Source organism: Xenopus laevis, chromosome 9_10L (assembly GCF_017654675.1).
Source record: "Xenopus laevis strain J_2021 chromosome 9_10L, Xenopus_laevis_v10.1, whole genome shotgun sequence".
Taxonomy (NCBI): domain Eukaryota; kingdom Metazoa; phylum Chordata; class Amphibia; order Anura; family Pipidae; genus Xenopus; species Xenopus laevis.
In genome coordinates this window covers 68,409,398-68,436,368 of record NC_054387.1, presented here as the reverse complement: position 1 = coordinate 68,436,368, position 26,971 = coordinate 68,409,398, and the positions used below count along the sequence as shown (strand labels likewise).

The window sequence follows — 26,971 nt, the reverse complement described above, 5'->3', positions numbered from 1 at the left end:
CTGCAGTTGTTTTCACTGTTGTCATAAACCATAAGGCTAAATGCTATACCAGGCTGTTTCTCTGCATCTTGCTATAAGTGCACTGACAGGCAGTGTCAAGCTTGTGGGGAATATGCTGCTCTTTGCTGCTCTTTGTGGAAAAAACACTCATTTTAATGCCAATCTCCTTCCACTTGCCCCTCTAAAACCCTGAATCATGCCATGTGTGATTTCCTATAAATCATATTTATGTGAGACTCCAAGTAAGTATCCAACAAACACCAGTTGTTAAATATTTCTGAAAAAAAACCACAGTGCTATAGTTTTTCAATTTATTTTACTTTTTATATAATACTTGTTGCATATTTGCTTTTACATTACAGACTTGTCTCATGGATATGATGTCATACTGGCATCATCAATGTTTTTCCCTCCCTTCCTCACTCCCTTAAGCTTGCTATACAGTGCTTAACGTATTGAGGTTAAAAGCCAAAGAAGAGGAACCATGGTGAGAATTTACCTGATTATCACCTTCCCCTGAATTAGTAGGGAGAGGGAAAGACAAATAAAAATCTAGTGGCATAATGCAGAAGCTATGAATTAAATGAATTAATGATTATAAGCAACTCTCAGTAGAATAAAGCAATAACAATGTAACAATGATATTAGTGGTCATTTGCAATTACAACTGTGCTATGTTTTTGAATGAAGCCTATTGTCTCCCGTATCTGCTGCATGTACTTAAATGAAAATTATATTCAAATCCAAGTCATTAGTAAAGTGTGACACTGGGGAACTTCAATGTAATCTCAGCAGCGTTTAAAAGTGATTGAGTATTTGGGGTAGGCACCATCATCACAGAAGATTACAAAGACTGTGGGGTTACTGACATCATCCACCACACAATCACAATGCGTTTTTGGGTCTTCTTCAGTTGGCGGTGCATCTATATAGTGGCTTTCCCCCATTCTCCACTTGCCAGTGATTACAGCAGCCAGGATCATATGTTTGTTCCCATCTTTATCAGGAACAGAGTATGTATCACCACAAGAATATGATGCATTTAGGGCAAAGTACGTTCCACGTCCATAAACTGTTGCTGGGGATATAAATGTAGATTTTAGTAGAAAATCATCTGTTACGGTTATTAACAATAACAATGTGCTTCTAAAATTTGCCTGCCTGAAATCTGCAAATGCTATTAAAACAAGTGTCCTGCAGGGGTTGTATTTAAATTAATAGTACAATAATATACAATAACCATTGAACCAAATATGGAAAACAAGAAATAAAGAAACAAGAAACAGTATCAGCAGACAAATCAAAAATAGATGCATAGATGTGAATCATGCCCCCCCTCTCCTTTTAGATTACAAGTCCTCTTTAATTCTTAGTTATTGGTACAAGAAGTAATATTTGTATCAAATTTTTTTTATAGTATTTACCATATTTTTTAATTTAATCTGTATGTTTAATGTATACAATCAATATCTGTAGAATATGTTGTTGCTTCATAAACAAACAATAATAATAATACTAATATAACTCACATAATGCCACATATCATGACCAGGTGCAATACCCATGTCTACCTTTTACCTTTATGATATGTATGGCATTGTCTTCTTGATTATGTAGTAGGGTCTAACTCAATAACTAAATTCAAGCAGGAGCATAATAGATAAAAATCAGTATTGAAGACAGATTGAAACTAGTATGAATCATTCTATAGGCAAACATGATTTGCTAAATGCTATTTTTGTGCTAAGTTCTAACAAAATGTTTTATAGTTACAGCAACATTCTATGCTTGCAGGATGAAGATGTTATTGTTAATTGACTTATATGTCTATCATAAGGGAAAATTTAACTGCAATACTTACCAAAATTTTCCTTTCCTGGTTACTATGGGCAGCCTATACAACTCTGGGTTTTCCCCGCCCTCTTACCAGTGATAGGACAGAATTCAAAATGATATACCACCTACCTACATAGCACACCTCCCCCTGGTATGCTTTGTCTTTGTGTCCGAGACGGATTCTTTTTTTTTTTTGGGAGGGGAATATGGTGTATGGGCTGCCCATAGTAACCAGGAAAGGAAAATTTCGGTAAGTATTGTAGTTCAATTTTTCATTTTCCCTGGTCACTATGGCAGCCTACACACCTCTGGGTCAGTACCCAAGCAATCCGAATGGGTGGGTTAAAAAACTAAACATATACTAAATTTTTTACAGCAAATCAGATTTATTACAATCATCTTTTTGGCAAAGCTGCCTTTAACACCTTATTCCCAAAGGATACGTCCTTGCTGAACTCCTTGATGCAGCTTTGCAAATCTGCTCCATTGGAACCTCTGCACTCAATGCCCATGAAGTACTTAATTCTATTGTGAAGTGTACCCTTACCCCTTTGGGGAATTGCTTTTCTTTCTTTTGATAAGCCAAGTGTATGCAATTCACTATACATCTGCTGATGCTAGATACTGAGGCTGCCTGACCCTTGGTATAATAAAAGAGTCTATCCGACTTTATCCAAGCCTCTGTTCTTTTTAGGTACACTGATATGCACCTCACTAAATCAAGTGTATGACATCCCTTCTTGCTCTGAGGTGTCTTCTCGAGAAAACAAAGAAAAAACTGTCTCATGATTCAAATGTTGCATTCTGACCACCTTTAGTAGATACTCTGGCACTGCTCTAAGCGTTAGCTTATTCCCTTGTATGACCGTAAATGGCGGTCTTGCTGAGAGGGCCTGTAAGTCACTGACTCTTCTAGTTGAGACCACCGCCATTAAGAAAACCATTTTTAAGGTAAGTAGCATATCGGCTATTTCTTTGACAGGTTCAAACGGCTCTGCTGTCAGCACTTAAAATACTAATTGCAAATCCCATGAAGCAGATTCTGCTTGGCGGTCTAAGGTGCATTACACCAGTTATAAATCTTATTATTTTAGAGTCCTTTGCACATTACACCCCTGTTAATGCTGATATGGCCGATATCTGCAGTTTTATGGTTCTCAGGCTTAATCCTTTATCAAATCCTGCTTGCAGGAAATACAAAATTTGTGAAGCTGAAAGCTCCTCTACTGTTGAGCCCTTTTGCAGCAACCAAGGCAGAAAAACCTTCCAGACTCTTTCATACGTTTTGTCCTTTCTAGCTGTTAAAATTGTGTTTATTACAGAGTCTGAACACCCTTCTCTTATCAATCTTTGCCTCTCAATCTCCATGCCTTCAGAGATAGCTTCTGTGGAGCTGGATGCAACACTGGCCCCTGATGCAACAGATCTCTCCTGTCCGGTAGGGGCCATGGTTTGTCTATCAATAATGACTTGAGGAGTAGATATCAATGTCATCTTGGCCAATCCATAAGGATTGCAATTATTTCGACCCCCTCTGCTCTTATCTTCCTCAGAAATTGTTCTGAGATGCCATCAGATCCATGTTCAGCCATCCCCACTTCTTTGTTATTTGTACAAACACTTCTTGACATAGCTCCCATTCGTAATCCATCACAGTTACTCTCCTTAGATAATCTGCACTTTTGAATCCCAGGAACATGTTTTGCTGATAAATTCTGGAGATGTATCTCTGCCCATTGCATAATTGGTTGAAGTTCGTCCTCCAACTGCGTGTTCCACCTTGCTTCTTTATGTAGGCCACAGCTGCCAAATTGTCCATTCTCACCATGAGAGAAGTTCCCTGCAGCTGTTGTTTGAGGACTTTGTGATTAAATCTGGCACCAGCTTAATTTCTGCTAATGTGCCAATTATGTATTCTATTAACCCCTACTATTCCACATTCTGCAGCCACATCTGCTTTGCTCTCGAGACTGATGTTAGTGCTAAAGCCGGCCTGCAAGTTGCCCCCAATGCTAAATAGAATGCTAAATGATGCCTCCATCTTTCTATCCATGGGGTTTAAGAAAAACACCATGTCTTCCACTGGTAGTAAAGTTCATCTTGACAGTCTTGATACAGCCGCATCCACCCTAGGCGACTTATTCCAAATTTGCTGCTCTTCTACTGGAAACTGATATAATTTTTGTAGCTTTGATGGTATAGGAAACTTTGCATTCGTTTTTTCCCATTCCTTTACAATCACTTCTTTGATTATTTCGTGCAAAGGGAACGTAGCCTTTTCTTTTGTCAGAAATTTAAACGGATTAGAAGATGACTGTTGCACTTGTATCTTCTCTGGCAAATTTAGCTGTGATCTGACTGCCTTTATTAAGGGTTCTACTAGTAATACTTCAAAGTTAGAGAAACTTTCTTCCTCCAATATCTCCTCTTCCGCTGAAACCTCTCTTTCTCCAATCTTGGAGAACTCCCTCTAGACTCTTGTCTTGGGCTCTGCACCATTTCTTCTCTGGATCTTTTAGCTGACTTAAGTCTGTTACCGCCTCCTTTATCCAGTGCATAACATCTGCTGTATCCGCTGCTGCATCACCCGACAACCATTTTGTGCATCTTTGACATAACTTACATATGCTTCATTGCTGGACTGTCACATGCCACACAATTTTTATGTTTCTCCTTGCTGGTCCTCTTTCTAGGGGGGGGCACACTATGGAGAAAACAAATTATTTTAACACTTTTGCCTGCCCAACAAACACTACAAACTTACTGTAATGTGACTCACCTCCTATTTTCATTTGCAGCATTTCCTGGGCTACTTGGCACTTGATCTTCCATATCTGCCTAACATAAGCAATAACAACCTCTGTGATAATCAAAAGAAAACACAGCATAAACCCTTAAATAAAGTCTAGAAAACTTACTGCTCGCAAAGAAGAAAAATCCTACATTGATTTTGGCACCAGAAGAAAAGTCACTTGCTAGAAGTCGCCTTTTTATGACACCAGCATCCATTCAGTAACACGCGCCTTAAGAACGTTGCGCGATTATGCCAGCGAACAGACACTGGCGTGACACCAGATGCCTCAGTGATGTCTGAATCCTGCGCCCCACTACATGGAACGCAAAACCTCTGAAAACTAACTAAGTGCCGCCCTGTTGCCGGTTCTAAAACATGGCTACACCAAAACCCCTCCACTGGATATTCCAGATAAGCTGGGTGGTGAAAACCAATGACCCCCGGGCTGCTAATAACGGGGGTCCGAACCGCTGACCTCCACTATCAGGAAGTGCTTTGCTAGGTCCTACCAGAGAGAGAGGCTGAACTCCCCAGGTATGGGATCCCAAGTATGGCTCCTGGTGAGCCACAAAATAAAAATATAGAGCTTACAAAGTCTCCAAACAAATCCTTTTTACTGGCGAGGACAGAAAAAAGACAAAGCATACAAGGGGGAGGTGTGCTATATAGGTAGGTGGTATATCATTTTGAATTTTGTCCCATCACTGGTAAGAGGGTGGGGGAAACCCAGGTGTGTAGGCTGCTATAGTGACCAGGGAAATATTTCTAGCACAATTCTGCAGAGGAACCGGAGATCCATTTACACATGTGCTGTTGTAATATTTTGTTAAACAATAATAAATGAAACTTACCATTTTTACCAGAATAGCTCCTGTTAAACCCATTATATAGGATATCCGTGACCGTTTCAATACTGGTGCCATGAAAAAGTAGTTTACAATTTCTTTCATTTGGATAACGACTGTCAACAAACAGTTTTCGAACAGAAAAACTTCGCCACAGTTTCACATTCTGCACCCTTTCAATCTAAAGGAAAATTAACATTTTAACATATTAAAAGTGCCAGTAGTAGAGGAAGAACCTGTGTTTTAGCAGGGGTTATAGTTGTAACAATGTTCCCATTGAGGGTCCAACCCCACCCCTGGGTTCAGCTGAAGCCAAGACTTTACTAAAGCACAGAATGCAGAAGAAGATTCTTTTACTAAAAACAATAACTGCAGAATGGATTTTTGCAAAAGAAACTGGCAAGACTTTTCCAAATGTGCAAGTTTCTATAAATATGTCTCACTTTGGCTCCTTTATTCTTTTAAAAATTTTGCAACACAATTATATTTTCTACTGTAAATTACAATGTTGATTATTGTTTTTGAAGTTATATTAGGTCTATATGTTATGCAAAATAAATTTGACTATATTTTGCCTTTTGCACCCATATGCCAGGGACAAGCATAACATTTCCTTCCATATTTCCTCCCATGTGTCAGGGACAAGCATAACACGTATATATGCCAGGGACAAGCATAACATGTCCTACCTTAATCACTTTACATTTATAAGATTGGGCTGATTCAAGGAATTTCTTTTCAATATCCTTGAATTCTGTAGAACTGTTTGAAAGCTCAATGATCTTATATTCATCAGTGCCCATGTCAGTCCATGTTGGTGGGTTGCGAAATATTGCTGAAATAATATAGATGCCAATAAAAAGAATTTTAGCATTACAACTTGCCTGTTATAATTGAGCATGTTTACATGGCCAATAATTGACATTAACTAGCGATACTCTTACTACTGAAACAATACGAAATACTGTATCAAGGAGGACATAATGTATAGTGTATAGGAAACTAAACAAAGGCAATAATTAAACAATAGGAGCACAGTGTTTTATACTGAGAATCAATTGGATTGGTCCTCAATTCAACTCACACTCTCTCTGTCCAGCTATAAGGAGTCTGTTGTATTTTTCATATTTGCCTATTCTTAGAGGAATGTTATGGGTTATTTTCAGTCTGCTGTGTACCTCTACAGCCACAGAGTGTTAAAGCTTTTTATAACAGAAAAATGGCAATAAAGCATAGATGAGCATAGTAGCCTCATGACGAGATGCAGTGACCTGTTAAAAATGTCTGCTCTAGGTCTATAGATACTGTATAACTATGATGCCACCATACCACCAAATGGTGGAAAAGCTCCTTTAGCCTGTTTAAAAAAATGAGTGCATAGAAAGGTAAACTATGAAAAAGTGATACTGGCACGAAAATTTTTATTTTCAAAATATTAAAAGTTAAAAAAAAGTTTTGCCAACCTGAATGTCCCTTCTTAACTATCAGTTAAGAGTTTCTAATGCAAACGGACTACTGCTGCACAAATATGGCAGCCCCCTCATAGAGGAACATGGGGTAAGAAAGGTAATGTAAAATCATCAGGCAAATACTTTTATGGCAAAATTATAAATAGCATTCAAAGAATGTGATGATAGATATATATAAGAAGGTTATTTTCTGGTGTCAGTATCTCTATGCCAATTTATATTGCAGTAGCAGTACAAGCTGTACAAGTTGTACCTTCTGTTAAACTTGAAAAGCCTCATAAATAAATTGTCTTCTTTCTGTGCAACACAAAGGCTTCCATGAATTACTGGCTAATGCTCTACTCCAGCGCTGTCCAGCTGCAGAACTAAAAATGAACTTTTATGGCCCAAGGACTTCATATGCGTGTGGCACAGTGTTTGGGAAAGAGGGAAGTTACGCATCTCCCAGAATGCTCTATGAGACCAAGCATATGAGGAGAGTAATAGAAGCTGGGTGCAATCAGCATGTAATAAAGTGAATGCAGGTTGGTTAGCGATATCACCACCTAGCGGAGGGCAGTGTTCTGGGAAGGGAAGTAGAAGAGGCTGTGAGGCTTTCTGAAGGGAGTCAGAGTAAATGGAGGTATGGACTACTGACTAAGTGGGCTCAAACCTTGCTGAAAAGTGGAAGATCTGTGCAGCCAGTCGACCAGTGGAACAGGCTGTTCCGACTAATGAACAAGAACTTTATGTTACTGTTACTTTTGTTACACTGTTGCAAGTTACTTCTTTACAGACCGATTTCTATTTAAAGTTACCTGGATGTCACTTACTTTTACGAACTAAAAAGTTAGTGCTAAGGCTAGCAGTAAATTCCCACAATATATATCCATATATACTGCTCCCTGCATTGAAAAAAAAAAAAAATGGACAGCACTTCCATACCAAGTTCTCTCTCTACACATGTATTAAATCATAATAATCGTATTGTTTTAAAATTACCTCAAAAATTCCTCCAAACAGCCCACAGAATAACATACCTTTCTCCCTCCATATAGTTTTATTTCATTGATACATTTCTCTACTCATACTTTAAAAGCGAAAAAAACTAGAGAAATTACCTTCTATGTTGTTTTCGGAATATGGCTCTGATTCCTAAATAAAAACAATTATAAATAACAATGACAAGCAACTTTTTCAGATTGCTGCAACTCAATGCAAAAGATTTTGCAACGGTTACCTACAAACTGTAGTGATGATATAAACCATTAAAAAATAAAAAAAAATACAGATGGAGCAAACATTATACAGTATATCCACACTGGGCAACAAGTGCAGAGCACCATTCACTAGTGTGAAAAGGGACTTGGTATTGTTGCACTTTACTGAATGCTCCAACAATTCAGTATGTGCCAGCAAGTATAGAATGTAATCTAGCGATGGCCCAGCTGACAGAGCAGCAGTAATTGAAATACCTCCATCTTGCATACGTTTCAAAATATGATTAATATTACACTCTTTGACATATACAAAAATAGTTTTTGCAACAGTTACCCATTATATTAGGTAGTATGTGGTTTGTCATATATATACTGTCTTTATATGGGATGATCAGCCTGCAGCATTTCAGCTCCATTTGATTTATAGTTAGCAGGTTGAACAACCCTTTCATAAATCCTGGTACATTTATGTTGTAAGTATTCCTCTCGGAATTGGGAATAATGTGCAAGAGGATGCTGTGATTTTAAGCTTAGCGTGAGCTGGACAACTATAGTCTGGATCCTTTTCCTCTTTTCTTAACAGATTTTAGCTGTGGATATATTATTTGTTAGGATGCATTAGTGATGTTATAACTTGAATATAATATATGCATGGCTCAGTATTAGAGTATAAGCCAGATTCAGTTTGATGAGAAAAGTTTTCACGTGACCTTCTATATAAAATATTTATAGAATATGTACTGAACGATTTTGCATTATAAGATTGATGGAAATAGTATGACATCAGGTAATATATACAAAATCACACATGCACAGATAATGGGCCAGATTCAATCTAGTGAGAAAAGGGTTTCTCACATGCTAAACCAGGGGATAACTTTTTCTCACTGAATTGAATCTGGCCAAATGTATGCTATGTTAAAAAATTTAATGAAAAAAGATGCACCTGAATCTCAAAGCTTTTGGTTTTAAATGCTTGAGAAAACTCTTGGTAAACCTTGTCTGTAAAAGCAATGATGCAGATCTTGGTGAGACTGGTATGTGTAACCTTCTCAAAATGTTGTATTAGGCCTCCTATTATTCCACTAATTGAATCACTGGGGTCCATGGCAGCCATTCCTATAACACATAAAAACGATACTTTATGTCATAGATCACATGCCAGATGCACTATTATAGTATTTGTATGACACTCCCTATTTGCATGTCTGTGACATGTTACACCCAAACACACAAAAATGAGTGAGGTTAGGCAGATTGGCAAAAAAATTTAGAGGCTCAAAAACTATGCGATGCAGGGATGGGGAGATCTCTGCATTGCATTGTCTTGTTGTGCTGGTCAGCTGTTTTCCTTATGGTAATTGGTTTGGTGTCAACCACCCCAGACAGAGCACTAAGCTGCAGACCAGGGACATATGCCCTTCTAAAAATGATGCCCTCATGACATTAATACTACACACAGTGGCCCAGTAGCTAATTTTGTCACGGATAGATCTCTGATCAGCCACCATCTGCCCAAGTTCTGACACTGCAGCCAGGCAGTGATCATATATTTATAACACTTTAAAATGTACATATTAGTAAGGTTTACAAAGAAACTATACCTGTCCCAATGGCTGGCAGTGCCATAGTTTTGATGGAATGCTTTACACATTCTTCTAATATTTTTTCCAGTGCAGGCACCATGGCTTTTGAGTTTGTTGGACCAATCAGATGCAGAATTTTCTTGCATTTCATATTCCCGCCACTTGTCAATACCATCTGGTCTGCTGTTATTGGAGCTGGAAAAAAGCAGCATTTCTCAGCCGAGCACACACACTTAAAAATTATTTATTTTATAAATTGCGTACAATACCCAATTTGTTACACTCGTCCTTCACACCGCTTCCAGCTGCTGATAATATTGCCGCAGAGACACCTGCAAATACATGCAAGTTAATTATAATGCATTTACACACCATTCATGATCCATCATCATTTAACAAGGAGGGCCACTTCCATGTGCCATGAATATATTCTATAAATTGTGCTTAGTGATGTTACCAGTCTTAAACAGTGCTTTGGGATGCTGCATGTTGTCACATGACATGGGGGCAGATTTATCAAGGGTCGAAGTGAAAATTTTAATTTTTCTAATTCTAATTTTTTTAGGTTTTTTAAGACCAAAACTGCCAAATTCGACTAGGGAATTGTTAAAATTTGATTCAAGTTTTTTTAAAATTCGAATTTGATTTTTGAAATTTATCATACACTGGCCATTTAAGAACTCGAATTAGACTATTCGCCACCTTAAACCTGCCAAATTGTGTTTCAGCCTATGGGGGATGTCCTGGAATCAATTTGGAGTTGTTTGCTGCCTTCCTGAAAATCAGGTTTTATTCTGAGAAAAACACTCGAATCGAATTTGATTCGAGTTTGCAGGTCGCTCATATTTTTTTTAATAAATTGCAGTTGGTTGAATTTCGAGTTCATGGAATTTTAAAATAACTCCCATGAACTCGAAATTCGACCCTTGATAAATCTGACCCTTATTGTTAGAAATTGTTGCAAACTGGCTTTAATTAATCATGTAATTATGTAATCTAATCAATATTTAGGGAATAATAAAATGTGAGAAAATTTGAAAGAACATCAGAATTCTACGGCCCGTATTAAGGCAACCATGGCTATTTATGGTTGTATAACTCAGTAGTCTCCAGCAGTAATGATTATACAGATGTACACAGGCAATGTGTCACTTTTATTCATTCAACTGTTGATTAGATGCAGAGAGTTGAGTGCTGGTACAACGGTTACACAAAATTTCATATTACTATGTAATAAAAGGTAAACAGTTTGCTCAGGTGCAATCTAACCTATAAATAACCAAAGTAACCCATACCAACCAATTTGATGTTTGCATTTAAACAGGTGGCCAATGCATGCTACCTGCATATTGGTTGCTGTAGGTGATTATCAAAGTTTGCACAGTTTATTATCTAACTTCCCAAGATAATATCTGATATCCTGCAATGTGGTACCCAAGGGCAAATTTTATCTGTGCCCAATCCCATAACCAGCCTTGTTTAAGCCCACTTATCACATGACATTTTAAGATGTAAATTTATGCCTACCACAATTTTGATTCAATGATTGGTTGGTTAGATTCACAATGCACTCCGTATCTTGATCTGTAATGTCTCCCTTAATTAAGGTCACATCTTTACCATACAGTTTGAGATAAAGATTGTATTTCTAAATAAAGATATGAAATATGCATACATTAAGGTTTAATTTTATACAATTCTGAAATAACACATCTATATAAATAGTTCTGAATCAGAAAATGGGTTGGCCAAATAAGGCAACAATCATTATCTGGCTTCCAGTGCATGACCAGTGCATGGGCAGTTTAAGGGAGATTGTAGGCCAGCATTAGTGTTGAGTACATTTTTTCACCAGTCATAGATTTGCGGCAAAATTTCCCATTTCGGCATCTGCGTTTTTTTTCTCGAAACTGAGGCAAAAATTTGCAGCGGAAAAATTTGCAGCGACAAAAACTAAGTCACCGATAAGAAAAAGCACCCATTGCCTTTAATGCATTTTGGACAAAAGTCGCCATAAGAAAAAAAACACCCATTGATATTAATGCATTTGTACAAAAAATTTGTCATAATAAAAAATGCCCATTGACTTTAAACGGAAAGATTCGCTCATCACTAGCCAGCATTGTTCTTGAATGTTCCGCAGAAGGCTATGCTATTATTAAATTAAGTATGCTTGTATATAATATTGCCTATATAGATAAATGCTCATTTTAATTTAGTCATATATGGCTTTTTTTGTTGTTTTCATTTTTGGTATCTCTAGTCATAATTTTACAAATAAAATTTTCTTACATTTTTAAACATGCATGAGTTATGTATTTATGAGTGACCTAGAATGGTATAACAGACCAAACTGGAACCATTTTTACCTGGTTGCCCGAAATTCTTATCTCAAAAGCCTTAATATATTCTTGATAGATGTTCTCCTTATAAGCAATAATGTGAATTTGTGAGATGCAGCTTGTAGCTGTGCCTAATGCATATTCTTCAATGCCGGTCATAATCAGTTCAAGGGAAGTCTTTGCTCCAATATTTGCATTTCCTGTAATAGTTGGAGATATATTTATTAAAATCTCTTCTCTAATAACTTCATTGTCATCCAGGGAATCAGTGTATTGTTGCATATCTCATAATTATCAAAATTAATTGTAAAAGCACAAAGAGTGTGGCACCATCAGCGTAAATCTCATGACAACAGAGGTGGCAATAGCTGCCTGCAGCATGAGTTATCTGTGCTCTATAGAGTGACTTATCTTTAAGAGATGAACATCTTTTTTTTTTGTTTTTTTTAATAAGAGAAAAGATTCTGCTTGTATAGAATAGAGTAGCAAACCCCACCTTCTGGAGCACTTGAAGCGTTAAGCAGATGGGGGGTGGGTTAGGACGCAAGAATTGGTGGGCAGATTGAGGGTTATCTGACCCGATGCATATAAATAAAAATATACATGTATACATACCTGTTCCAATTGCAGGAATAGTGATAGACTGAATGTTATGCTGGTCACATGCCTTTAGCACCTCCTTGACTTCGGCCACAATCTTATCTTTATTCACAGCATCAATCAGATGGATTATTTTTTTGCACCTCAGATTTCCAGCTCCAGTTACAACAAAATTGCTATGAGGTTGTTTACCTGAAACAAAGTAAGTCATGTGTGGTCATTTCATAAGTACATCTTCACAAATATTTTATAAATTTGACAATGTGCAAAAATGCAAAGCACAAATGTTGCTTCTGTAGAGATGCCATACACACATACAATATTAACTTTGAGTTTAACATCAGTCTCCTAGCTCTCATTAAGGTCTGGGCACACAGGCAGATTCAGGGAGATTAGTTGCTTGGCGGAGTTGCCTCACAAGGAAACTTCGGGCGACTTCAGAAAGCAAAATCGCTCCAAGTGCCATCCTGCCGGCGATTTACATTTTAGCCATGGGAAGGCAGGGGAGGCAGTTTGGGGAGATTAGTCGCCCCGGAGAAGAGATTTGTCACTGGGCGACTAATTTCCCCGAATCGGAGCGTGTGCCCTGACCCGTAGCCACAGCGGCAACTATTATGACTGAGGTGCAGTGCAAGACACAAAGCTGTGTAAGTGAACTCCCATATGATGCACAAGTGGAGTAATTTGCACACCAATATCAACATAAAGCTTGTGTCTAGCGGCAGACAACGGCATCTGTGACATACCCATTGATACCGGATGATCTATTTCATCTTAAATGACAAAAAGGTGGATTAGCCTACAGCTTGAGGAGGATCATACCAAAGAAGAGTGGCAGGCACTCGTCATGGGCAGGAATAGCAAGGCCTATCATGTGCTCTGTTGTACAAAAGACATGACTGTTTTAGTCTTTAATGTTTGTTTGAAATAAAATTTGCAATTTTGTTCTTGTCTGTCCATGGGATCTGTAAATGCCTGCCACTTTTCTTTGGCATACTCATTGATACAGGAATTCTGAAGAAGACAGCACATTTTGGAATTACTGTATTATGAGGAGTTATGTTAGCATATCTCCCCCTGTTTTAGATATAACAGTCTTGCCATTTTAAGCCACATATGGGGTTATGTAATAAAAGGCACTATGTTTGCCCAGGAGCAGTAACCCAATCAGCAGGTGACATTTACTAGTCACCCGTTTAAAAGCAAAAAATCTTATTTGTTGCTATGGGTTCCTGCTCCTGGGCAAACTTAGTACCTTTAATTACATATGGCAGGGTACATGTCTTATGCACTCCCAGTTATGCCCAGCCACATCACAATCCACCATTACCCATACCTACCTTCTTTTTACGTCCCATCCCATTTTGGGCCCTCAAATCAGGTCTACCCAGAATACATAGGGACAGCAGGGAGCCCTGGCTTAGATCATTCATCATATAAATGCTTACATATTGACAATGGCATACTTAACTAAAAGAAACATTGAGGCATGTTTATAACATTAGAGATAAATATCTGGAGAGATTTCTGGAGACGTTGCTCATGGCAACCAATCAGCAATTAGATTTAAACAGCCGTTAGAAAACAAAAAGCAACAATCTGTTTGGTTGCTATGGACAGCATCTCCAGAAATCTTTATCTCCAATGTTAGTAGTTGTTTTACAATGAGAAAAATGTATGCCACTTGCATAGGCTGCATCAAAAAAAATCAGTAAGGGGACTATTGGGTACTACTGTTGTTAAAAGTATAAGTGTTATGTGTTGATAAAGTTATGGAGAGTTTGTAGAGAGGAAAAAAGAAAAGGAAGTGAGGGGAGAGTGCAGTATGTAAAAGACTGGGCAATTAGCGGAGGAGTAAGGGACAGTTTAGGAGAGGAAAACTGCACAGTGTTGTGAAGCATGAATTTGAATTAAATATCATGGTTGAGCCATCTTTGACCCACATGATCTTGTATCTTATTTGCTCGTCTCTTGCAGATCCCCTCGTAAATGACTAACACCTTACACGCAGATTGATATTCCTTTTTGTTGGTCATTTGACCTTTGAGCTGAATGTTGTGTATATATATATATATATATATATATATATATATATATATATATATATATATATATATATATATATATATACACACACACACACACACACCAGAGAACACCACAGCTTTACTGTAATCAGCTTGAAAAAGGAAATAAAATGTTCTGAAAGCTTGCTATGATTATATTGGTTAGGCAATAAAGGTATCACCTTTATGCCCCTTTTGTTATTTTTCTATTTTAAAAGGGTTGCCCTGTAACATTTTTACTGGCTAACACTGTACAGCAACTTTATCTCCTTTACCCTGAAGCACGGTCCTGCTCTAAAGTGCATCACCCATTTTGGCTGTATCTCCATGTATTCGGTCTACCAGATTCTGAAACATTTCACAGTGTTAGCATCAGTATTACATGTTTTGTAACATCAGGAAAGTGTTATCCTTAATAGAAGCTAGTAGTTATAAAAATGATGGAGAATTGGAGATGCAGGTATTGCCAGGTAAAGAATGTATAAGTAATGTCCCTGACCTTGGAACACAACCATCTTCTCTCAGTAAGGGAGAGTGTAATAAAATACTTCCTTTCAACTCTATATACTGTAATAGGCTGTGAAACATCATTATTATACCAAATAGAAGGTAGAACCCCAAGGGGAATCCATACATCCTAGATTCCCCTCCCTGTCTTCAAGTACAAAGAGACAGACATTCTCTTTACCACATTTTTGTTTTATTGGTTATTGACATTTCCATACCTAAACGAATACATTCTTCTCTAACGCTGTTCCCTGCAGCAGTAAGAATGTCTTTCGATATGCCTGTAAAAGATAAACACATGAAATTATAAAATACATGAAATGAAAGTGAAGCAAAGGCAGAGAAAACCTTTGCCCTGTGTATGGATAAAAATTTATGGAAATTCCCATGCTGCAGTTTTAACCCACATAGGTAAAATAAGACTTGGGTATTGTTAGTTTATATTCCTGACATGTCTTGAAAGATAGTGCCATGGTAAGACGATATATAGACTATGCAATCCAGTTAGTATGCATTATAAAGACTATGCAATCCAGCTGATAATGAGATAAAAAAGTTCAGAGATAAGCAACTAAATTGATACCACAGCACTGTGTGCCCCATTTACAAGAGCAGTGCAAAGTGTATGCAAATTTGCCAGATTCAGGCTGAGGATAATTTTAGGGTTTTTTTTTTTTAATATATTTATGCACTTTGCCATGAGCATGTGCATTCGTAATGTAGGGTCATGCAGGTAGCTCTCTTGTAGTGATGATGTAGGTGGGAATCAAACACTGTCTTGGTACTCTATATTGTTGGCAGATAGAGATGTTAATGAGAGAAGGGGACAGTTCTCAAAAGAGAACAGGGCTTGAAGATTCACTAGTCTGAATGAAGTAATGACCTACTGGTAACTTTTAATGTACATTCATATTTTAAAACGTAGTTTTTTAGTGTCAGTATCACTTTAAAAACACCCAATAAAGAATCATTTTCCTCTTTCAGCAATTTAGCAGTTAATGTCAAACTTACCATAGTCTTGGTCCAATGTTTTATTATTCAGGTTTACTATGGCATCCGTAGTTTCCTTAGTTATGTCCCCCTTTTTAACATCTAAAATTGATTTGCCAATTTCTACTTTATACATGATAATCTTCCTATATGGATTCCTTGGTCTGTTCTAGTTGAATGTCCTATAAGAAGTAACAAGTCATATTAAAGAATTTTCCACTGCCAAAAAACACAACCACAGTTATCTGAATACATCAAGTACCTTTTCATAGTGTTCTATTTCAACCCACTGTCCTTATGATAGTGATAGTAACAGACAGTTGAACTCAACCGGACCAACACGAATATGCTTTTTTCACTGAAGTTTATTCCAAAACTGCTAAAAATCTCCCATACATTAATCAAATCAGTAGGTCAGAGAATATTTTTATCACCAGGGTTGGTTAGACCGTAAGAGATGCCTAAGATGGCTGCTAACTGTAACTGAGAAAACTGTTGAAGAGGGGATGGGGGTTAAGGGTCACAGCAGCTTCCTGAACTACAGGGAGAGGTGAGGGACAAATATAGCAAGATGCAGCTACAATGCAAACGAAGATAAACAACAAGGTTGTGTGTAATATAAAACTTCACACCTGAAATCTTTAGATTTGACAACATTGACAACATAAATAACTAAGTCCATAAATATGGTGATACCTGTACTCCAGGGACTTGTAATGAGAAAACGAGAACAACAACAACAAAAAAAAAAATATGCATGGCAATACAGGTACTAAAGTCTCTTGCAGGTATTTTCTGTTGACATCATCGAGGTGCTGAGGGATCAGGCGAGTTGGAGTCTTCTTGAGGTAGGAGAAGTACTAGTTCGGTAACAGGTCTAAAGAACACCCTTATAGAACCATCTTTGGTTACTTTCACTTCAACCTTTTAAATCTTGCCATTGTCACTGGGTATATATAGTCTTTGTTATAAGTCCATAGGCTTAGCAGAACAAGATCACCTGCTTGTAGGTTTGGTTTAGCTTCTTGCCACTTATTACATGTCTGCAGAACATGTAGATACTCTCTCCTCCAGCGATTCCAAAACACATTGGAAAGATGTTGGACTTGTTTCCACTGACGCCTGTAGAAACTGCTGCAATCAAAGTCTCCAGGAGGAACTGGGACTGTACCCATCTTCTGCGTGAGAAGAGTGTTTTGAAGTTAGTATTGTTGGAAAGCCTGGATCTGGGGAAACTGGAACCAATGGTCTTGCATTTATTATTGCAGATAATTCTGCTAGATAAGTGGCCAAGTTTGCTAGAAGAGTCAAGTATGTGTCCAGCAACCCAATCATCCTTTCCCAAGGACCTCCCATATGACTGAAATGAGGATGATTGAATGTCCACTCACAACCATAACTACTCAAAAACTGGTCACATCCCAATTCTGCTCCAATAAAATTGGTTCCACAGTCAGACCTTAGCGGTTTGATAGGTCCTCTAATGGCAAAGAATCTTCTAAGTGCATTGATAAAGCTTGAGGAGTACATAGATTTAACTACTTTGATGTGGACTGCTCAAACAAGTAAAAAGCACAGCCCACTGTTTATGGTCAGCAATGCCTCCACGAGTTCTTCATGCAGTTACGGACCACGGGCCAAAAACAAACTGCAATATAAGTAAAGGGTGGAGTTGTGCACAGTCTGTCCAATTGAAGATCTGCCATTTGTTGCCTTCCTCCTAACTTGAGACATTTTACACATTTGTGCAACACAGAAGAAATACATCTCTTTGCCCTGACAATCCCCGGACCTGCTGATCTGATAGCACCTTCTGTAAAATGTGGACCATGATGCTGTACTTGCTCGTGGTAATATCTGATGAGCAAAGTAGAGATGTAATGTCGGCCGGGTAGGATAACCGGATTTTGCTCTTTTTTGCTTAGGTCAGATTTGGCTAAACAACCACCTATTCAGCAACTTGTGATCGTCAATGATTGACTTAAGTTTGTACAGAGAACTGTTCTTATCAAATGGATAGAGATTTCTAAGGTCACTTATCTCTAAAAAGTATACTTCCTGCTGAATACACTGGATAACAACTTCTTCTGCATGGGCAATTTCTTCAGTTGGAAGGGGCACTTTACAGATATGCCAGCCACTGCAATCTTAAAGGACCAGTAACATCAAAAAAAAAAAGTTTAAAAATTCGTCAGTGCACAATGAAAAATAAACACCAAGACAAATTAAACTTTTAAATAGCAAAGCCTTTATTAAGAAATAACTTACAGAATGTCCACTTCCTGTCCTCTTCAGAAACGGCGAAAAGGTGACCATCCATACTGCAGAGATCGATTTCTCCTCCCTGGCTATACACTGACAGGCATCGCCTTCATCCTCCTCCCGGTGTCCAGCAGCAGCAGTGTCATGGGCTGTCCTCTCCTGCAAGCGCAGTAGTCTTTCTCCCGTATCAGTGCAGCGGCCAGTAATAGCTTGAGCTCTGCTTGGTATTGAGTATTGGCAGTGCCCTGGAAGTGCAAGCCATGTGCATGCAGGGGGCTTGGCTCGACTTCCCCTGTTTATTGCAGTCAAGGTTCCCTCTAAACTTTCTACAAGTGAAACTATGAAGATTCCATTCGGACCTGAGCACACTGACCAAGCCAGTGCTCTAAAACTTAGTCCCTCAGCTCATCCCTCAGTGCAGACAGCTGGTGCTTTTGCATCGCTGGCCACAGACATTATCCAGCACAAAACGTACTCTATAAGCTTCCGGTCTCCCGTAAAGTTCCCCAGCCAATCCCAGGCGCATCTGCCCATTGAGGGGGTGGAGAACTACCGCGGCCGCCTGCTTGTGGATTGCAGAGAAGAGAGGGTGCCTGACACCCTCCGGATGAGCATAGGAGCCAGTGGAGCTAATGAACTTGCTGTGCGGATAATGATGGGGGGAGCCGGCGGCCGGGTGCTGCTCCCCTAATATGGCAGAAGTGGTCAGTTCCCTCCTAAGGATGAAGTCCCTGCTGGTAGAGTAGCCAGAGTGAGGGTGAGCGACGCAAACGCATACGGGAGAAAGACTACTGCGAGTATTTTTCCTTGAATGTGACTGGGGCCACAAACCCTAGAGGATCATAGAAGCTATGCACAATGGTTAAAACTCCACGCTTAGTGAAGGGCTTGTTATAGGTAGACACCTGGAACATAAATTAGTCTTTCTGAATATCCCAAAGCAGGCCAAGGCTACACTGCACAGGAGGATTTGCAGTGCCTAGGTCGAGATTCTTTAAGTTGGCAGCATAATCATCTTAACTAAATGCCTTCATTTCATTAGTGCTATTGGAGGTAATCTTATGAAGTCTGATGTTGGCTATAGACAACATGTCACATTCTTGAGGAGATAAATTGCTTCTTACTCAGTAGGTAAGGATTTCAGTCCATTGTCTACATAAAAGTTCCTCTCAACAAACTGACTAGTATTGGTACCATATTCGTTTTCACCCTCTTGGGCAGTCCTTTTTTATCCATATATTGCTACAGCAGGAGAGGGACTATTTCCGAAGACATGTACCCTCATATGGTAGTCTATCACTTCATCAAACAGATCATTGTTACGATACTATAGGAACCTCAGGTAGTTCCTGCTATCCTCATGGACAATAAAACAGTGAAATAGTGATTCCAGTCAATAAACTTGTGAAACCGCCACGAAAATTCGCTGGCGTCAAAAAAATGGACGCCGGAGACTGTTTTTTTGGAAGCCGGCGCATTTTCGCCAGTGGTTTTACGCCGGCGTAAAAAAGTGCAGTTTCGTGAATTTCTCGCCGTTTCCCGAATCTTTTGGCGAGGAGAACATTGTTCAATGAGAGTCCTTCATATTGAGCACAAGAATCAAACACTACCCTAATCTGACATGGTTTTCGAGGGTGGTAGACACCAAAGGATGGGAGGTACCAGCATTCGTCTTCCTTTAATGGTGGTGCAGGTTCAGCATGGTTGTTGTCAAACACCTTTTTCATGAAGAAAGCCAGAGTCCCAAGATATTGGTCGGGGACCCAATATCTGGACTATTGGGATAATTCCTAACACAAATAACGATTTGAACAGCGATTATAACCATTGCTTTGCTGCCGATAACATCACAGATTGTTCTAACATACTGCCTAACCAGCTGTGCAACAATTAAGGATGGACATAATAATTGCTGAGATATATATGCATTTGATAGTTTATGGACAGATCTGTACAAGTACTTTATAGCTGTACAAGTATCACTTAACAATTTGTACATTTTACACAATATACACGTTCCTTCTACCTGATTCATTTAAATCAGGTGGTGTGGTTCGGTAATTAAAGGAGAGGGATCCCTCCCCCCCCCCCACGCGCTGCACCTTGGTTTTAAACTTGTTTTTAAATGACAATTGGGGCATGGTTGTGAATAAATAAATATTGCCTTTTTAGAAATTTTGTTTGTATTTATAATATTCTGTCATCCATGTGAGATGTGAGCCTTGGAGGTTAAGTCCCTTTTCAGTATTGACACGTTGTATTCATTTGTTTGTGGACACTCCTTGGGCTCATATCCCTGAGCACAATCATCATTTGTGTTCCTGCTTGTTCTAACCATAAGGCCACATTTTTATTTTACATCACCTACCCTCATGGTCTGTTTTATTTGTTCCACTAAATAAAGTCAAATAAACTTCATTACCTTGGTATTGCTATTATGACGTTCATTGTTGTGGACTGCTACTGATGTATTGCGTATGTGCTGGACATCCCCCACATGCTCAAGAATTCTCCTGCGGAATTCAGTTTTGTAAGAAGTAACATTAGTAGGTTTCTTCTTACCATTTATATAGACATTTCCTATTATGACCCATCCCAGGTCAAGGCGCTGGACATAAGGAGCATCATGAGGTCCATTTTGTTGCTGGCATACCTTGTGTACACAAGATCTCTCTACCAAGCAAAAGAAGAATGTCAGCATTCTTGTCAAAGACTGGTATGCAGTTGGCTATGCTCTCTAAGTGCGGGTGATGAAGAGCAACATCGGGTGTAGGAATTTCTTTTCTGTTGGACAGTATACGGTTGCATTCAACCAATGTAGGCAAAGGTAGCTCTATCTTGTAAATAAAGATGCTACCATAAGGCCGTAAGCTCTTCTCCTAGCCACTTCAGAAATACCTGCACAGGTGCCAAGAGTATATGGTAGGGCTTCTTTATTTATGTTAAATAAATTAAAGAACTCAGTTTGTGCCAGTGACCTCTTGCTTTTTAGAGTTTAAATGTCTTTTTAGGCTGTCCTTTAGGGTATACCTTAACAAGGTATATCTTGGCACATGACTGGTCAGATATTCCTTCTCCACAGACTTCAGTACATGAAGTGGACACTGAAGTAGAAGCTGGGGTTTGATTTGAGCTCTCCCTGCCATGATTTCCTTGGGGTGAAGTGTTTGAAGTTAGCACTGGAAAGGACTGTGGATGAAGGGCTGACACATGTTTGTCACGGTTACACTCTAAACATTTAATAACAACTGATTTGCGTTTTCAATTCTCTCACCCTGATTGCCTTAGCTGAAAGTAGTAATCGCAGGAACAACATTTGTCTTCTTAACAGACAAGGGACTGCTGTGATCCCTGTAATTGGCGCATGTATGATTCAGTGAAGGAGGACTAGGAATTCTTGCCTCACTAAATATAACACTTGGATCGTTCTTTGTCCTTGCAATCTCTTGGTTTTTTTACCTTATAATTAGAACCTTGTGTTACCCACTTTTCTTGAATGCTGTATGGCAGCTTTGTTACTATTGGGTGAACACCATGAGCGGTATGCACATAGCTGACACCAGGTAGGCAAGGGTCATCTTTTACCAGTTGAAGTTCAAGCAAGATGTCACTCAGGCCATGAAACCTTTGATTGTCTTTTCCTGTTATTTTTGCAAAGCTATGCAGTCTTTTAAATAAAGCACTTTCAATGGCTTCTGGACTGCCATAGCTCTGTTCCAGGCATTCCCATACAGCTGTGAGACCTGCAGCTACATTGCCAGTGTAGACGGATTTCAGAGTCCTAATGTGTTCTGAAGACTGTGGGCCAAGCCACTGAATCAGTAGATCTAATTCTTGTCCGGCTATAATACCAAGATCTGCTACAGCAGCCTCAAATGTACTATTCCATACCCTGTAAGTTTCTGGTTGGTCAAACTTTGATGACTGCCCATGCGAGGGGTACCTCCAGTTTGTTGGAGCACAGGTATTGAAGCAGAAGGATGAGAACATTTATTGTGTTGATTAGCGGTGTGGGGTATCTTTGCCATGCCTTGAAGTGACTGCTTTGAGGAATTTGTTGAGTGCTCCGATATATTGGAAGCAACCAAGTTCCTGTTATTTTGGCTCAAGACGTGGTCCTTGGTGTGCTTGATGGAGTCCTCTGTGTCTGTCAGACCGACACTGTCTCTATCAATCTCTTTAGCGCCTTGTTCTAAAACTTTCAGTCTAGCTAAGCTGCTACCTGATCACATTATTTTTGCAAGATCAAATTGTGTAAGTTCTGAGCTAGTAAGGAGCAGCCAGCCATCATCAGCATCATCATCATCAGAAGCAGCAGCAGCACAGTGTATGTGCATAACACAGAATCAGCTATATATCTGCACACTACAGTGTCCCTCAACAGGATTTGTCAGCATCCAGTGTGAATAATTACATGTACAGATCTGCTTTAGTCAGAGAGAGCTTCTCCACATACCACTGTTCACACAATACTGCTATCCATATTCTGCATTGAGACAAGTGGGATATATACTACATTGAACTTTATGTAATCTGCCTGTCTGCTCAGCACCTGCCTCTCCCCTGCTCTTAGTTGTGTATCACACAGACTTTACACAAAAAATCCTGCAACCAGTGCAGTCATTGCTACGTCTCAGTCAGGCTCTAGGACGGTCCTTAAAGGTGAACTATCGCAAAAAGGAACATTTAATATAAGCTTCCTCATACTGAAGTAAGAAACTTTCTAAATACAATTATTTCTGAAATAATCAAGTTTATATTCACTATTCCTCTCTCTGCATCCGTTTCTCTTCATTCTGTCTTCATGCAGCAGTTGGGTGTCAGATGAATGATCCAATATACTGTATCTTATCGGGGGACTCCCTTTCCTAGCAGATGTATTAGAGCTCACTCAAATAATGGATTCCAGTACAAACAAAATCTAAGAAAATAACTGCCTTTTGCACAAATCCTGCATGTAGAGAGACAGGATTCCTGGTGATTTTAATAGTGAGCGCTAATACATCTTCTAGGCAAAAGGAGCCCCCTTATAAGATATTTTGGATCATTCATATGGCACCCAACTCCTTAATGAAGACAGAATAAGGAAAGCAGATGCCGAGAGAGGAAAAGTGAAGATAAACTTGATTAGTTCAGAAATGGTACAGAATTTTTAATTGATTGTATTTAGAAAGTGTCTTCTTTCAGTATGCTTAAGCTAACATTACATTTCATTTTCACAATAGTTCCCCTTTAACTAGCGCCCTGTCCCTAACTGCTATTTAGGGACAGGGCGCTGGAAAGCAGCTTCCACTGATCTCCTGGTTCGGACCCATGCTGCCCTTCTATCTTTGCTTCCCTAACTTGTACACCTAGTGCACACTAACACAAATATTCTCCTACCACTGGCTATACCCGTCACCTGTTGAATAGGGCTGGGCCTCTCTCCTCCCAGCAGGTGTTCTTCACTGGACCACGCCCACCTAAAAAAAGACCCCTCCCCCTTACTATTGCCTTTTAAATACTTTCCTCCTTCTAGCTCCATCTGGTAGCGGGGTTAAATTATACTTTTAAACAATTAACACAACCTTATTTCCTATATCTCCCACATCACACATATAACATGCTTATAAAACAAATTTCCTCAGGCATACATATACATATCGAACATTCAACCATACATACTTCCACTCTTCTCACCTCCACGTTATGTATGTTGCAATACAGTAATGTTATAAAAAAGCATTATAAAACCATGAACAACTCAGATGTACAATATGCAGTAATATCAACTTTACTAGAATAAATGTATAGTGCTCCTAACAATATCTGGAATTTAAAGCAGACCTCTGGTCTACTAAAAAGAATGCCACAGTAAACAGGGCCCAACCCCAAACTTGAGCTACCAGTATTTGCAGGGTTTCCTAATGAGTTGTGTCTACACATACAACTAATTTGTGTCAAATTAATTGGATGTAAATGCTGATATTGATGCAGTGTGCTGGAAGAGACATTATTCCAGCCAAATGCAGTAAGATAAAAGTGAAGAGCCATATAAGCATAGAATTAGGGGTACAGATGACCACCCTAAAATACTAACAATTATCCGTAGATGTTTGGTAATAATTCAGCTGCGAGTACTGCTAGAACAGAGTTGTTGATATTGCAGTATACAGATATCATATATGATATATGATGCGTGTAAATAGTTGCTATCGGTTGATAGAGGAGATTTGTTCTGTGCGTACACTGCCAAATGTACTCTGTACCTCTTTCTTTAGATATTTTATTATGCTCGTAATAGTGCAACTTCCTCTCAGCAAATGACTTATTCAGAAAGTGAAAGTCAGCATTTCCTAGAAGCAGCACTTGCTTATACTCTGCTCTGCATAATTTTAATCCAGTGCATTATGAAATAAGAGTCTGACTGCATTAAAGAACTCAAACTCTAAAATGTTCCCTCTGAATTATATAGAGAAACACTACCTATGCCAGACATTGTACCATATTTATATTGAGTAAAATTTCACAGTGAGTAAAACTTACCTCACTGTTTAGCACATAAATACTATTATAAAATCTATGGGAGAAACAAACTGATTTTTGAGAAATTTATATCTCCTAAAATTGAATCTGGTTCATAAGTTTTCACACGATAAAAAACATTTTCTTATAGATTCAAATCTGGCCCATTGTCTTATGGCTGTTCTCTTTATGGGGTTTTTGTAACAGAAAGTGGATTCTTGTAGATTTAAAGCAGGCCGATGCAGTCCTTGTCCTGATAGGATTTTTAACCCTGTAAGATAGATTTCTGGATAATGTTTGACCAGATATCTTTTGAAAAACCTTCATAGAGGGCCAATAAGTCTGAAGGTGCCAAATCAGCAGTGTAAATCTGTCTGTATATGGCCATAATTAAGTGTCTACTTTTGTTATACTAATCATTCTAATATTAGTACCTGTAGTCATAAGCATTTAACTTGGGTTGGGTGAAGGGAGAAACAAGGGAAAGTTTGGGTGAAGGGAGATTGTGATGCACCGTGTGTCACCAGCCTGGCATGGATCAAAGATAAACCCATACACCTAGGTGTGCTGTGCTGGCTTGCTTCTACTTTCATGTCAGTGACAAAGATTTGATGAACTTGCCTTATTTTTAGTGTTTCCATTAGGCAACATACCTTGTACACTGGTTCAAAATGTAAGCACATGCAAAAGCATTTTACAATACATGTAATATTATAAATACATGTGATTAAAACATATCTTAACCATAAAACCCCTCCTCCACCTTCCCCCAACCATTTCCCCACATTCAGTTCTTATTTGTCTTGTAAAATATAATTATCATTTGAATGCACAGCAAAGCAGAATATCTTCTTATAACATCCATACTTAAAAAAGCAACTAATCCTTAAGAGCTGTACATAGTGAATAGTCTGTTTCTAGAATTGCACAAAATAATTTACAAAGTCCAGTACTTCTGCCACACAGAGTATGTTGCACTATACCTTTTCCAAGGGTCACAGCTGTCGAATCCACTGGGTAACAAAACTTTTCAGTTTAGCACTTTAAAAAGAAACTGAAAGTTTGCCATTTGAAGATGCATGTGGCAGATCCACCCTTACAGGAACAGTATTGTAAAAACAAGTGGGGGGTGGGGACTTATAATAAACATAGCTACTGTCTAGCTAGTGGTGCAGAAAAGAAAAATTAACTTGCTTGCCTGCTTCCCTATAAGATCATCATTCATAATTAACTTTCTCTTGCAAGTGTTGCATGCTCTGGGTATGTGACACAAATGTGTGTGTAAACTTATTTTTGCACAACTTAATGGTAACCTATAGTAAAAAAAAAAAACACTTTTAGTTACAAACTTTGTACAAAGTATGCATAAGCTGATGCGCCCCATCAGGGCAGTGTCCATGCGTCAATCCTAACTAAGTGTTAAAAAGAGAACATTATTTTTGGTGGCAGACAGACCATACCTGCATTTCTCTTTATTTAGCATGATTTCTTCCAAAGATACCATTCAGTGAAGGTTGGGAGAGCAAGCATTGAGGAGAGAGCCACTTCCCCATAATACAGAAAACACACTAGAATGCAGCTCAACCCTTCTTTTTGGGTGCACAAATGTGTGGCTTGATATAAATACTACACAATTTAACTCCAGTATATAATATACAACAATGGATGTCGGCACCCCCTATAATACAGCATACACAATAGAATGTAGCTCATCCCTTCTTATTGCGTGCAGGAAGGTGTGACTTGATATACATACTACGCAATTTAACCCCAGCACTCAAGCCCCAAGGGGGAACTTATTTTTGCACAACTTAATGGTAACATTTAGTAAAAATAAATATATATATATATATATATATATATATATATATATATATATATATATATATATATACACACACACACACACACACACACATATACACACACAGGAAGTGCTGGGGCTCACGTGCACCCAAGGGAGAGAGGGGG

At 38.7% G+C, this 26,971-nt stretch overlaps 1 protein-coding gene across 2 annotated transcripts; it reads right to left on the bottom strand.

Annotated features, from left to right (window-relative positions):
• Nucleotides 1–297: 297 nt before the first annotated feature.
• On the bottom strand, nt 298–26,069 carry LOC108701839 (protein mono-ADP-ribosyltransferase PARP15). Of its 2 annotated transcripts, XM_041576762.1 has the most exons (14): nt 25,984–26,069; nt 16,256–16,416; nt 15,463–15,525; nt 12,687–12,863; nt 12,099–12,271; nt 11,257–11,377; nt 9,999–10,061; nt 9,748–9,924; nt 9,090–9,262; nt 8,045–8,078; nt 6,165–6,310; nt 5,482–5,656; nt 4,616–4,674; nt 2,915–4,540 (listed from the first exon to the last, which is right to left on the bottom strand). In XM_041576762.1, the coding sequence occupies exons 2-13, from the start codon at nt 16,368–16,370 to the stop codon at nt 4,646–4,648; spliced, it is 1,446 nt and encodes a 481-aa protein (XP_041432696.1). In that variant the 5' UTR covers nt 16,371–16,416; nt 25,984–26,069; the 3' UTR covers nt 2,915–4,540; nt 4,616–4,645. The 2 variants fall into 2 exon arrangements, with proteins under 2 accessions (XP_018092343.2, XP_041432696.1); XM_018236854.2 differs by lacking the exons at nt 2,915–4,540; nt 4,616–4,674 and adding an exon at nt 298–1,078.
• Between the last annotated feature and the right edge of the window lie 902 nt (nt 26,070–26,971).